Source organism: Coloeus monedula (genome assembly GCF_965178545.1).
Source record: "Coloeus monedula genome assembly, chromosome: 28".
Taxonomy (NCBI): domain Eukaryota; kingdom Metazoa; phylum Chordata; class Aves; order Passeriformes; family Corvidae; genus Coloeus; species Coloeus monedula.
The window spans coordinates 3,614,422-3,628,838 of NC_138808.1; the positions used below are offsets into that span (position 1 = coordinate 3,614,422).

The window sequence follows — 14,417 nt, forward strand, 5'->3', positions numbered from 1 at the left end:
GCCCCAGTGACGAACTCAGCCCCATTTCCCCACATTTTCATCCCAAATTTTGAAGCCCCAATGCCCCAGTTTGGGGTTTAGCAGGTTTGGGACAATTCCCGGCGGAATTCGGGGCGGCTTTGGAGCACTTTTAGGGCGATTCCCGGCAGTTTTGGGGCAATTCCCGGCAGTTTTGGGGCGATTCCCGGCAGTTTTAGGACAATTCCCGGCAGTTTTGGGGCGATTCCCGGCAGTTTTGGGGCGGGTTTCGGGTGATTTCCAGCAGGTTTGGGGCACTTTTGGGGCAGTTCCAGGTGGGGTCGGGGCGCTTTTGGGTTTTCCAGCAGTTCTGGGACAATTCCCGGCAGTTTTGGGGCGGTTCCCGGCAGTTTTGGGGCGGTTCGGGGCGCTTTTGGGTTTCTCAGAGGCTTCGGGGCCGTTCTCGCAGATTTTGGGGCGGTTCCCGGCGGTTTTGGGACGATTCCCCTCAGGTTTGGGGCGCTCCCCGGCGCTTTTGGGTTGCCCAGCGGTTTGGGGGCGGTTCCCCTCAGGTTTGGGGCGGGTTTTAGGGCGGGTTTAGGGCGGTTCGGGGCGGGTTTACGGCGGCTTTAGGGCGGGTTTTAGGGCGGTTCCAGGCGGGTTTTAGGGCGGGTCCCGTGAGCTTTGGGGCGGGTTTTGGGGCGGTTCGGGGCGGGTTTGGGGCGATTTTAGGGCGGGGTTCGGGGCGGGTTTAGGGCGGTTCGCGGCGGTTTTGGGGCGGGTTTGGGGCGGTTCGGGGCGGGTTTGGGGCGGTTCGGGGCGGGTTTAGGGCGGTTCGGGGCGGTTTTGGGGCGGTTCGGGGCGGATTTGGGGCGGTTTGGGGCGGTTTTGGGGCGGTTTTAGGGCGGGTTCGGGGCGAGGTTTGGGGCGGGTTTTAGGGCGGTTTGGGGCGGTTCGGGACGGTTCTAGGGCGGTTTGGGGGCGGGTTTTGGGGCGGGTTTAGGGCGGTTAGGGACGGTTCGGGGCAGTTTTAGGGCGGGTTTAGGGCGGGGTTTAGGGCGGTTCGGGGCAGTTTTAGGGCGGGGTTTTAGGGCGGATTTAGGGCGGGTTTAGGGCGGGTTTAGGGCGGATTTAGGGCGGTTCGGGGCAGTTTTAGGGCGGGTTTAGGGCCGGCCCAGGGCACGCAGCGGGCCGATGGCGGAGGCGGCGCAGGGCCGGGTCCAGGCCGCGGTGGAGAGCGCGGTGCAGGCGCTGGAGCGGGAGCGGATCCGCGCCATGCAGGTACCGGCACCGCGGGGAGGGGGCTGGGGGCGTCCGGGGCTGCGGCTGCGACCCCCCCCAACCCCCCCACCACCAGCACCACACACGTGTGTGCCCTGGGCAGCGACGGGACCGGCCCTGGGACCCCCCAATTCACTGGGACCACCCCCCCAAGTCACTGGGACTCCCCCCAATTCACTGGGACGCCCCCCCAGAACAACCCTGGGACCTCCCCCCAGAACAACCCTGAGCCCCCCCCGGTTCACTGGGAACCCCCCCCCAATTCACTGGCACCCCCCAGAACAACCCTGAGCCCCCCCCCAATTCACTGGGAACCCCCCCCCCAATTCACTGAGACCCCCCCCAAGTCACTGGGACCCCCCTCCCAGAACAACCCTGAGCCCCCCCCATTTCACTGGGACCCCCCAGAACAACCCTGAGCCCCCCCCCCCAATTCACTGGGACCCCCCAAGAACAACTCTGAGTCCCCCAATTCATTGAGACCCCCCCAAAAACAATCCTGAGCCCCCCCAGTTCACTGGGACCCCCCCCCCAATTCACTGGGACCAACATTCCCGGTGTCCCCAACACGCCCCGTGCCCCCCATGCTTTGGGCACACCCAGCTCCTCCCGGGTGCCCCCCACTGACCCCTTGCCCCCCATGTCCCCCAGATGACCCCCCCCGTCCCACCATGGCCCTGAGGGTGCCCTCACTGACACCCCCCCCGTGTCCCCCCAGGCTGACCCTCCCTCCCCGCCAGGTCCCCCGGGTGCCCCCCGGTGTGCCCAGGGTGTCCCCTGTTCCCATTAATCCCCCAGGGTGTCCCCCACTGACCCCTTGGTGTCCCCAGGGTGTCCCCTGTTCCCAGTAATCCCCCAGGGTGTCCCGAGGGTGTCCCCTATTCCCAGTAATCCCCCAGGGTGTCCCCCGCTCTGTCCCCCACTGACCCTGGGTGTCCCCCACTGACCCCGAGGTCCCCAGGGTGTCCCCCACTGACCCCCGGTGTCCCCAGGGTGTCCCCATCAACCGCCACGTGCCCAGGGCACCCCCCATTAACCGTGGTGTCCCCTGGGTGCCCCAGTGTTCCCTGGGTGCCCGTGTGACCCCAGTGTGCCCCCGGTGTCCCCAGGGTGCTCCGGTGTCCCCCAGCTGCCAGTGTGACCCTGGTGTGACCCCAGTGCCCCCAGGGTGCCCCAGTGCCCCCGGGTGCCCTGGTGTTCCCCAGTGTGCCCCCGGTGTCCCCCGGGTGCCGGTGTGACCCTCGTGCCCGTGGTGTCCCCGGTGTGCCCCTGGTGCCCCCAGTGTGCCCCTGGTGTGACCCCCGGGTGCCCGTGTGACCCCTGTGCCCGAGGTGACCCCCGGGTGCCCGCGGTGTGACCCCGGTGCCCCCCCAGGGGACGATGTTCCGGTGCAGCGCGCGGTGCTGCGAGGACGCGGCGGCCTCGATGCAGGAGGTGCAGCGCTGCATCGAGCGCTGCCACGCGCCCCTGGCACGCGCCCAGGCCATCGTCACCGCCGAGCTCGAGCACTTCCAGGTGAGGATGGGCAGCGGGACCCCCAGGAAAACCCGGAATGCCCCAAATCTCTGCAATTCCCACTGCACGTTCTGTGCACCCCCCCACCCCGGTGCGTTCCCTGTGGGCCCCCCAGCATCCTGTGCCCCCCAGTGCATCCCCTGTGCCCCCCAGTGCATCCCCTGTGCCCCCGAAATACCCCCTGTGCCCCCCAGTGCATCCCCTGTGCCCCCCAATCCATCCCCTGTGCCCCCGAAATACCCCCTGTGCCCCCCACAGACGCCCCTTGTGCCCCCCAGTGCATCCCCTGTGCCCCCCACACGCACCCCTTGTGCCCCCCACCCCCAGTCCCTCCCCTGACCCCCCCCAGTGCATCCCTGACCCCCCAGTCCCCCCACTGACCCTGCTGTCCCCCTGCTGACCCCGCTGACCCCCCAGTCCCCCTGCTGTGCCCCGCTGACCCCGCTTAGCCCCCCAGTCTCCCCACTGACCCCCGAGTCTCCCCACTGACCCCACTGCCCCTCCAGTCCCCCCGCTGTCCCCTGCTGACCCCACTGTCCCCTGCTGACCCCACTGACCCCGCTGTCCCTCCGATGACCCCACTGACCCCGCTGTCCCCCCACTGACCCCACTGACCCCGCTGTCCCCCCGCTGACCCTGCTGTCCCCAGGACCGGCTGAGCCGCTGCTCGCTGCAGTGCTCGGACCAGGCCAAGGACGCGCTGGAGTCGGGGGGCTCGGAGCCGCGCGTGCGGGGCCAGCTGGACGCGTGCCTGGCCACCTGCGGGGACCAGCACCTGCGCCTCGTGCCCGCCATGGCCAAGAAGATGCGGGACGGGCTGGCCGCCATCGAGCAGTGACAGCGTGGCACCCCCGGGCACCCGCGCGCTCAGGAAAGGCGAGGGGCACCTGCCACCGACCGCGGGGGATGGGGGACACTGGGAGGGTGATGGGGGGTGATGGGGGGCACTGGGAGGGTGATGGGGGGTGATGGGGAGCTCTAAGGGGGTGATGGGGGGCACTGGAGGGAGGATGGGGTTGGTGATGAGGGGACGCTGCAGGTGATGGGGAGCACTGGGGGAGATGGGGGCACAGCGGGGGGAGCCCCTGTGGGGCGCAGGTGTGGGGTGGCGCAGGTGTGGGGTGACGCAGGTGTGGGGTGGCGCAGGTGTGGGGTTCAGGTGTGAGGTGGTGCAGGTGTGGGGTTAAGGTGTGGGGTGACGCAGGTGTGGGGTGACGCAGGTGTGGGGTGACGCAGGTGTGGGGTGGCGCAGGTGTGGGGTTCAGGTGTGGGGTTCAGGTGTGGGGTGACGCAGGTGTGGGGTTCAGGTGTGGGGTGGTGCAGGTGTGGGGTTAAGGTGTGGGGTGACACAGGTGTGGGGTGACACAGGTTGTGTGCTGTGCAAGGCTTGGGCTGTCCCCGGGCGTGTGCAAGGGACAGGGGCAGCCCCTGTGTGTGTGCAATGCATGCGGTGACCCTGCGCGTGTGCAGGGCGGGCACGCGGTCCCCAGGCCGTGCACACCTACACACACACGGACACGTACGGACACACAGACGGACACGTGGATACACGCGGACACACGGACACACATGCACAGACAGACACACACGCGCTCACACGCACGCACACGTACGGACACACGGACACACATGCACAGACAGACACACACGTGCTCACACGCACGCACACGTACGGACACACGGACACACATGCACAGACAGACACACACGTGCTCACACTCACGCACACGTACGGACACACGGACACACATGCACAGACAGACACACACGTGCTCACACTCACGCACACGTACGGACACACGGACACACATGCACAGACAGACACACACGTGCTCACACTCACGCACACGTACGGACACACGGACACACATGCACAGACACACACGTGCTCACACTCACGCACACGTACGGACACACGGACACACATGCACAGACAGACACACACGTGCTCACACTCACGCACACGTACGGACACACGGACACACATGCACAGACAGACACACACGTGCTCACACTCACGCACACGTACGGACACACGGACACACATGCACAGACAGACGCACACGTGCTCACACTCACGCACACGTACGGACACACGGACACACATGCACAGACACACACGTGCTCACACTCACGCACACGTACGGACACACGGACACACATGCACAGACAGACACACACGCGCTCACACTCACGCACACGTACGGACACACGGACACACATGCACAGACAGACACACACGTGCTCACACTCACGCACACGCGCTCACACTCACGCACAACACGTGCTCACACGCACACGTGCTCACTCGCACCGCACACCACGGCCGCCATGTCGCTGTACATCCCCGTGTAGCCGCGCACTCCCCCCCCGCCCCCTGCTCCGCCCTCTTAGCACCCCGCTACATTCCCCTCCGCTGCGCCCGCTACTCGGGTGAATGCGGTAGCGCCCCGCGGGCCATCATTGGCTGCCGTTGGCCGGCGCGGGGAGACGCAGGGCGCGCTGACGTCAGAGCGCGGCGCGCGGCAGAGACGGGCCGGGGGCTGTGGGCGCCATGAGCAAAGCGCACCCGCCCGAGCTGAAAAAGTGGGTCTGGGGGCGTCGGGCCGGGGCCGGGGCCGGGCCGGGAGGCGAGGGGAGCTGGGGAGGGTGTGGCGGGGAGCGGGAACCGAAACGGCGCGATCCGCCGCCTGCCGGTGTCCCGGCGTGCACCGCGGGCCCGGTGTCATGGCGGCGGCGGGGGGGGAACGAGGGGCTCGCCCCGGTGTCATGAGGGGGTGACGGGTTGGGGGTCTCTGGCCCCGTCCCCCCTTCCCGCCGGTGCTGACCTGGTGCCATTTCGTTGCAGGTTCATGGACAAGAAGCTGTCGTGTGAGTTCTGGAGCTGATCCCGCCCCGATCCCCCTCGCGGTGCCCGGTGACCCCCGCCCGCCCTGAGCCCCCTCACGGCCCCCGCTGTTGGGGACCCGCCCCGCGCCCCCCTGCAACGCCCGGTTTGGGGGATCCTCCCCAGCCGCGCTTCCCCCTCACGGCCCCCGCTGTTGGGGACTCCTCCTGAGCCCCCCGCCCGGTTTTGGGGACCCCCGGGCTCCCCTCACGGTGCCCAGGGAGGGGTCCCGGCTGCTGAGGCTGGTGCTCAGAACAGCCCGCCTGGAGCAGGTCCTGACTGACTTCAGGCCTCACAAGCCGTTAATTAAAATGAAAATAATTAATTAAAACAATCCATTCATTTAAACCATAGTTCGTTAATTTAACTATAATACAAAACTTCGCTCTTTGCCCCCTTTCCTTACCCCATCCATGGGCTGTGCTTAATCCTTTCCATTCCCCCTCCCCGCGGGTCCCGCTCCTTCCACGCTGCAGTTTTGGGGGGAAACGGTCCCGTTTTGGGAATTGCCACCCCTAACAGCCCGGGTTTCCCGCAGTGAAGCTGAACGGCGGCCGGCACGTCCAGGGCATCCTGCGGGGCTTCGACCCCTTCATGAACCTGGTCATCGACGAGTGCGTGGAGATGGCGCCCGGCGGGCAGCAGAACAACATCGGCATGGTGGTGAGCACTACTGGGAGCACTGGGAGCCACTGGTGGGGCCGGTGTGGGCGGGATGAGCGGGAAGTTTGGTGAGGGACAGGTTTGGGATGTGTCAGCGGGGACTTCAGCAGAGCTTTGGGTGCTTCTCCTTCCCAGAGAGGTGAAAGCTTGGCTGGAAACACCTGGATGGAGGCGTGGAGGGAGGGAGGGATAGACACAGGGATGGATGGATGGATGGATGGAGGAAGGGAGGGAGAGATGGATGGATGGATGGATGGACACAGGGATGGAGGGAGGGATGGATGGATGGATGGATGGACGGACATGGATGGGTGGATGGATGATGGATGGATGGATGGGTGGACACAGGGATGGATGGATGGATGATGGATGGATGGACGGACGGACACATGGATGGACAGACACAGGGATAGATGGATGGATAGAGGGATGGATGATGGATGGATGGACAGACACAGGGATGGATGGATGATGGATGGATGGATGGACACGGGGATGGATGGATGATGGATGGATGGACGGACACAGGGATGGATGGATGGACACAGGGATGGATGATGGGTGGATGGACACAGGGATGGATGGATGGACGGACGGACGGATGGATGGACAGAGGGATGGGTGGATGGATGGATGGATGGATGGACGGACCCAAGGATTGGTGGGAATGGGGCCAAATCCAGCTGGGAGCAGGCATCAGTGATGTCCCCGAGGATCAGGATTGGATCCAGTCCTGTGTAGTATCTTCATCAATGATTTGGGCGAGGGGATCAAGGGCGCCTTCTGTGAATTTACAGATGGCACCGTGGTGGGAGGGACGTGGATCGTCTGGAGAAGGGGCTGGAGCCCCAGGAGAGGCTGAGGGAGCTGGGAAAGGGGCTCAGGCTGGAGAAAAGGGGGATCAGGGGGGACCTTGTGGCTCTGCACAAGTCCCTGACAGGAGGGGGCAGCCGGGGGGGTCGGGCTCTGCTCCCAGGGAACAGGGACAGGAGGAGAGGGAACGGCCTCAGGCTGGGCCAGGGGAGGCTCAGGGTGGACAGCAGCGGGAATTTCCCCATGGAAAGGGTGCTCAGGCCTTGGAATTGCCCAGGGAGGTTTGGAGTGCCCATCCCTGGAGGTGTCCCAGGAACTCCTGGAGGTGGCACTCAGGGCTCTGGGCTGGGGACAAGGTTGGACTCGATGATCCCGAGGGCTTTTCCACACTCAAGGATTCTGGGATTCTGTAATCCTTGGGGATTTCGGGTTAAAATCAGCCCATTTTCATCCTTGTGGGGGAATTCCAGCCAGTTTCCCAAGGATCGGTGCTTTGGGGAAATAAACGGGAAGGAAGGAACCCTGAGATGGGAGGTAACAACTCTCAACTTGCCCCTTCCAGGTGATCCGAGGGAACAGCATCATCATGCTGGAAGCTTTGGAACGAGTATAAAACCCTGGAGAACCTCAAATCCCAACCCACCGGTTCCGTTCCCTCGTCCAAGACGCCGCCCACAAGTGTACAATTATTTTGTTGTTAATTAAATTTTGTAATGGTTGACCTAATTCAAGCCTTTCTTGCATCAGTTTTTGGCAGCTGGGCGTTAATTCCGCTCCCAATCCTGGGAAAACTCCTGGGAAAACTTTGAGGGGGCTGAATTTATTGAAGTGGGTGTTAAATTTCTGCTAGTTTTGGTGGTTTTCTCCTTAAAAAGCACTCAGGTCATTAAATTCTTTATTAACTCCTTCACACCTCTACCCAGCGACAGATACCCGTGGTTTTTCCTCTTTCCCACCCATTTTGGCAGCTCCCAGCGCTCCATTCCCCCCCATCCTTAGGCTACAGTGAAGTTTGGGAAGCAAACAAAGCCCCCATTTCCACCCTGAGGAGTAATTCCTTGGCAGACCCTTTGGAAAAGTTGGGGCAGAGGGAGGGACAGGCAGGGAGTTGCTATTCCCAGCTGGAGAGGGCATGGGATGGGCATGGCTTCACAGTGATCCCCAGCTGCAGGGCACTTTTGGGGTCAATAGGGCACTTTTAACCAATTCCCCAATCTCAGACAGGGATGAATGGAGGGTTTTGAGGAAAACTCAGGAATTTGCTTGAGGAAAATGTCCTGGCTTACTTGGGAACGCTTCACTGCTGTCCTGCTCCCTCCTGAGTTGGGCAAACGGCTTCCAAGTGGCACCAGGGGAGGTCAAGATGAGATACAGGGAATAATTCTGTCATGGAAGGGTTGTCCAGCCTAGGTCAGTGGTGGAGTCACCATCTCTGGAAGTGTCCGAACAACGCACGGACGCGGCACTTGAGGACATCGTTAACGGTGAACGTGGTTGGGTTGATGGTTGGACTTGAAGGTCTTGATGATCTTGAAGGTCTTGATGGTCTTGAAGGTCTTGAAGATCTTGAAGGTCTTCCAACCTTAAGGATCCCATGATCCTACAAAACACCTCCTTGGAGGGGCAAAGCACAGAGATCATTAATGTTAATTATGGCATCTTGAAGATCTTGAAGATCCTGAAGGTCTTGATGGTCTTGAAGATCAAGATCTTGAAGATCCAACCTTAAGGATCCCATGATCCTATGAAACACCTCCTTGGAGGAGCAAAGCACAGAGTTCATTAATGTTAATTATGGCATCTTGAAGGTCTTGAGGATCCTGAAGGTCTTGATGTTCTTGAAGGTCTTGATGACCTTGAAGATCTTCCAACCTTAAGGATCCCATGATCCTATGAAACATCTCCTTGGAGAGGTGAAGTATGGAGTTTGTTAGCGTTAATTACGGAATCTTGATGATCTTGAAGGTCTTGATCTTGAAGGTCTTGATTGTCTTGATGTTCTTCAAGATCTTGATGGTCTTGAAGATCTTCCAACCTTAAGGATCCCATGATCCTATGAAACACCTCCTTGGAGGGGCAAAGTATGGAGATGGTATGGAGTTCATTGGTGTTAATTACGGCATCTTGATGGTCTTGAAGGTCTTGATCTTGAAGGTCTTGACCATCTTGAAGGTCTTCCAACCTTAAGGATCCCACAATCCTACAGAACACCTCCTCAGAGGGGCAAAGCACAGAGTTCATTAGTGTTAATTAAGCCCCAGGAGGGGTCTCAGAGCTCTGTTTTGAGCTTCTCGTGCAGGTCCTCCTGGTCGATGCTGGCGCTGTGGCCGTGCCAGCGGTGGAAGGCGAGCAGGGCGGCGTTGCGGGCGGCGATGGCGCTCATCTCCATGGCGCTGGCCGCGCGCTCCAGCCCGTTCAGGTAGTACAGCTGCTCGTGCAGGATGATGGGAGGGCACTTCTCGGGAGGCCTGTACTGGGGATACGCCAACCACGGCTTCACCTTCACCGAGTCGTACGAGGAGAAGAGCAAACTGAGCTGCTCCTTGGTGAGCACCTCCTTGGAAAACACCTTCCAGACGGCCGACTGTAAGGGCAGCTTCCCGCCTGCGCCGGTGTCCCCCACGGGGGAAACCACACCCAGGCTGTTGATGAACAGTTTGGGGTTGTCCGTGGTGAAAATGGCCCCGAAGTGAAAGGCCTGGGGGTCCCGGTAGCCAAAGAAAGAGGCGTTCAAGCGCCCGTGCACCAAGGTGGTGACGGTCTGGTGGTAGGGATTTGGGAATTCTGGGATGGGAGGGTCGAAGTTGCGGAAGGTGATGTTGGCCATCCTGCGGCCGAGCGGGGCCGCGATGATGACGATGTCGTAGGTGTCCCCTGTCAGCCCCGAGGAGGTGTTGTAGGTGACCTGGTACAGCTTCACCGGGTCCCCTGTGGAGAACAGCTCGGTTATCCTGCTCCGGGGTGGGAGGGAATCCCGACTGTCCCTGGCATTTCAAAATGCCACCGCGTTTGGGTTCATAGACTTGTACAGCTGCATTCTGAGCCCTCTTTTCATGGAATCCTGGAATGGCTTGGATTGGAAGGGATGTTAAATCCCATCCAATGCCACCCCTGCCATGGGCAGGGACACCTCCCGCTGTCCCCAGGCTTCTCCAAGCCCCATCCAGCCCGGCCTTGGGCACTTCCAGGGATCCAGGGGCAGTCACAGCTTCTCTGGGAAATCCATCCCAGCCCCTCCCCACCCTCACAGGGAGGAATTTTCATTTTGGAACCCTAAGGGGCCGAGGTTGATCTCCAGCATCACGGTTCCCCTCCCCACTGAAGGGAATTCCAGCCCCACTCACCGCCAGGCCTGTGTCTGATTTTCGGCTCTATGGACACGACTGTTCCCGGGATAACCTCGGCCTTGGAGGAGTAGATGAGGCCGGAGCACACGAGTTTGTTCCCCCCTTTCACAGACCAAAGGCCTGACTGCACCCCAGCCAGGGACACAGCACCTGCGAGGAAACCACCACTGTCAGAGCAAGGAAACACTGGAAAAACTGGAAAATTAGGGGGATAAATCCCAAAACACTCACCTACAAAGCCATTGATGGTGACCCCTTGCCCGTAATTCACCCTCATGGCCGGACAAACGACCTCGTTGATGAATTTCTGGGAGAAGCCCGCTTTCTGCATGGCCTCGTCGATGGTCTGGTTGAGCAGCTGGGTGAAGTCGTTGCCTCCCAGGGCGTGGAGCAGGCGCTCGTTGCTGCTGAAGGCGTAGTCGTGCATCTGGTATCGGTAGATCCTTTAATTGCACACAAGAAATTGTCTCTGTTAATGAGCTCTGGGGCCCTGGAAGCTGCGGGGGATCTCATGGCGTGGCTTTGTGGGAGTTGCAGGGTAAGGGCCTGGAGGGACAGGACAAAGAGGGGAGGTTTAGGTTGGATATTGGGGAGTTTTGTGAGGATGGTGAGGTCCTGGCACAGTTTTCCCAGAGAAGCTGGGGCTGTCCCATCCCTGGAAGTGTCCAAGGCCAGGCTGGACAGGGCTTGGAGCAAGCTGGGATAGTGGAAGGTGTCCCTGGCCATGGAATGAGGTGTTTTTAAGGGCCTTTCCCACTTTTTCCCCCTCAGGACCCCAACCCACCTCATGAACTTGTCCAGGATGTCTTCCACCCACATGGACATGCGCAGGGGGTTGAGACCGTAGTGCCAGAGCAGCTTGAGGAGGTTGATGAAGGACCAGCTGCTCTCCTCAAACACAAATTCCTCCCCGTTGTAAACACCAGCGAGGCTGCCCTGGGCTGAGGCAACCGAGAGGCCTTTGGGAAAAGGATGGAAAAAGGTAATTCAGGGAAAGGCAGAGCTATTCCAACTCAATTTTAACTTCCTGAGACATCCTGGCTTCGTGCTGATAAGGGTGAGTGATTGAAGACTGGAGTCCCAAGGCATGGAAAGTGGAATTAGCCCTTGACCAGGAGCCAGGGAATGATTGGAGGTGACTTTTGGACCTTTATGATGGCCTTAGTGGGTCACCTGTGGGGAGAGGGGGGACCATTCCCATTGGGATGTAGGTTTCCTTTGCCTGGAGTGGGGCTGGGATAGCACAGGGAGCATGGGGGAGGTGATGGGGGGCTACCTGGGAAAGGAATGTGGCCTGTGGGGGAGGGATTTTGGAGAAAGGTGATTACTAGGGAAGTAGATGGGGGGAATATTGGGAGAAGAAGGGGGGCTATTGGGGAAGGATATGGGGGTTACTGGGGAAGAAGTGAGACTACTGGAGAAGGATATGAGGCCTACTGGGGATGGATAAGGGGCTACCAAGCCTTGTTCTTTCAAGGGATATCCCCCAGCAGAGTGGGCCCCAGAGCACCCCAGGGGGATAATTTTGGGACAGAAGGATAACTTTGGGGTTGGGGGACACCAGTGTGGGGGGTCCCTGCTCACCCAGCTCCTTGACAAAGTGCTTCATGTGCAGGTTGAGGGGGTGGATCACGGACCCCCCCGCCTCGTAGGTGGCCCCCTCCACGTCCAGCGTGTTCAGCCGGCCGCCCACCACCGCCTTCTCCAGCACGTGCAGCTGCACGCTGCGGCCGAACTTCTGCCGAAGGAAATACGCGGCGGCCGAGCCGCCGATGCCGCCCCCCACCACGGCTGGGAGAAGCGGGCCCGGTCACCTTCCCACCCCCACGGGCCCCGATCCTCACGGATCCACCCACGGGACCCCCCACTTCACACCCCCCACCCCTCACAGATCCCTGCACGACAGATCCCCTCAAGGGACCCCCCCGCCCCCTCAAAGATCCCTCATGGTCCCCCCAGCCCGATCTCCTCAAGAGATCCCCTTTCGTATCCCCGGCCCCTCACAGATCCCCTCATGGGCCCCCCCTGACCTCCAGGGACCTTGAGGGGTCCCTTCATCGCACCTTCCTCACAGATCCCCTCAAAGGATCGCCCTCACACCCCCGACCCTCTCAGACCCCTCACGGGTCCCCCCACTTCAGATCCCTCGAGGGACACCCCCTCACACTCCCTGCCCCTCATAGATCCCCTCACGGGCCTCCCATGACGAAGCCCCTCAAAGTCCCTTGAATTATTCTCTCCTCACACCTTCCTCACGAATCCCCTCAAAGGATCTCCCTCGCACCCCCCGCCCCTCACAGATCCCCTCAGTCTCCCCCCCAGATCCCTTCAAGGGACCCCCCCCCGCCATACCCCCCTCGCCAGACCCCTTTAAGAGATCCCCCCTCAGCTCTCCCCCTCAGATCTTTCACAGACCCCTCACAGAGTCCCCCTCTCGCCCCCCACCCCCTCCCTGACACCCGCCCTCCCTCACACAACCCCCCCAGCTCCCCTCCTCTCACCCCGTGCCCCTCACGCCTCCCCTCACACCCCACGTCCTTAACCCCTCTCTCCCGCGCCGCACCGATCCTGGCGGGGCCATCGCGGAGGCTCAGGGCGGGCGGGCTGAGCGCGGCGAGGAGCAGCAGCAGGAGCCGGCGGAGGCCCGGCATGGCGCCTGCCAAGGGCACAGGGCGATGGGCGGGCCGGGAGAGCTGCCCGGGCAGGCTGCGGGCGGCGGGCACATCAGGGACACGGGGAGCGCCTCCGCCATCCGCGCCGCTGGTGTAGTGGTATCATGCAAGATTCCCATTCTTGCGACCCGGGTTCGATTCCCGGGCGGCGCAGAAGGTTTTGCGTCCCTTTGAATCCTTCCGTCCTGAATTCCAAAGTTCTTTATTTTACTTCCCTTTGATTTTTTTTTCAAATCCCTTTCTTTTACTTCCTTTGATTTACCTTCTTCACTTTAACTCCTTTATTTTAATTTCCGCGCCCCTGTGGAAGGCACCCCCTTTCTCGGTGCCCACATGTACTTTCTCACCCTGCTTTTAATCCCTTTACTTTTAATCCCTTTACTTCTAATTCTTTTAACTCCTTCGTTTCAAATTCGTTTAGCCTCAACCCTTTTGTTTTAAACTCCTTTATTTTTAGTTACCTTATTTTAACTTTTTTATTTTTATTCCCCCCCCGCAAGGCCTCTATTCCTGGTGCCCACATGAATCTTTTCACCCTGCTTTTAAACCCTTCACTTTTGATTCTCTCATTTCTAATTCCTTTAATTAATTAATTTTAATTCATTTATTTTTAATTACTTTATTTTAGCTTCTTTTCTTCTAGTTCCTGTATTTTATAAACTTTATTTTCATTTCCCCACCCCAGTGCCCCGTTCCCAATGCCCACACGTCCCTTTTCACCCCGACTTTACTTTCAATTCTTTCATTTATAATCCTGTAATTTTACACTCCTTCACTTTACACTCCTCTATTTTAACTCCTTTAACTCATTTATTCTAACTCCCTTTATTTCTATTTCCCAGCCCTGCTGCCCCCATTCCCAGTGCCCACACGTCCCTGACTCCCATATCCCTTTCCACCGCGGTTTTGACCCCTGTACTTTTAGTTATTTTCTTTTTAATTCCTTAATTTTAAATTCCTTTCAACACCTTTATTTTCACCCCTTTACTGTCACTTCCCCGCGCTGATGCCCCCGCGCCCGCCAGCACCTTTTCACCCCGCTTTTAAGCGCTTCTCTTTTAACCCTTTCATTTTGAACCCTTTTCTTTTAAACCCCTCCATTTCTCACCCCTTTACGTTTAACGCCTTTATTTTAAATCAATTTTCACCACTTTTATCGCGGAGCGGCCGCGCATGCGCGGAGCGGCCAAGGCGGGCGGGCCGCGCGTCCCCGCGCCGTTCCCGCGCTCTCCCCGCGCACGCGCGTTCCCGCCCCCGGCTCCTTCCCCCCCCCCCCCCCCC

At 60.2% G+C, this 14,417-nt stretch overlaps 3 protein-coding genes across 4 annotated transcripts; 2 read left to right on the top strand and 1 right to left on the bottom strand.

The window, feature by feature from the left end:
* Positions 1-1,100: 1,100 nt before the first annotated feature.
* FAM136A (family with sequence similarity 136 member A) lies at positions 1,101-3,592 on the top strand (the record flags this gene model as incomplete). Its single annotated transcript, XM_082298346.1, has 3 exons — positions 1,101-1,239; positions 2,614-2,754; positions 3,404-3,592. Exons 1-3 carry the CDS (start codon positions 1,153-1,155, stop codon positions 3,590-3,592), a joined length of 417 nt encoding a protein of 138 aa, XP_082154472.1. The 5' UTR covers positions 1,101-1,152.
* SNRPG (small nuclear ribonucleoprotein polypeptide G) lies at positions 3,519-7,843 on the top strand. Of its 2 annotated transcripts, none has more exons than XM_082298350.1 (4): positions 3,519-3,622; positions 5,600-5,625; positions 6,180-6,304; positions 7,680-7,843. In XM_082298350.1, exons 2-4 carry the CDS (start codon positions 5,607-5,609, stop codon positions 7,728-7,730), a joined length of 195 nt encoding a protein of 64 aa, XP_082154476.1. In that variant the 5' UTR covers positions 3,519-3,622; positions 5,600-5,606; the 3' UTR covers positions 7,731-7,843. The 2 variants fall into 2 exon arrangements, with proteins under 2 accessions (XP_082154476.1, XP_082154475.1); XM_082298349.1 differs by lacking the exon at positions 3,519-3,622 and adding an exon at positions 5,268-5,340 and having other exon boundaries at positions 5,603-5,625.
* Positions 7,844-8,010: 167 nt separating this feature from the next.
* PCYOX1 (prenylcysteine oxidase 1) lies at positions 8,011-13,119 on the bottom strand. The gene is made up of 6 exons (XM_082298227.1): positions 13,028-13,119; positions 12,049-12,255; positions 11,249-11,423; positions 10,696-10,907; positions 10,462-10,614; positions 8,011-10,045 (listed from the first exon to the last, which is right to left on the bottom strand). Exons 1-6 carry the CDS (start codon positions 13,113-13,115, stop codon positions 9,387-9,389), a joined length of 1,494 nt encoding a protein of 497 aa, XP_082154353.1. The 5' UTR covers positions 13,116-13,119; the 3' UTR covers positions 8,011-9,386.
* Positions 13,120-14,417: the final 1,298 nt, after the last annotated feature.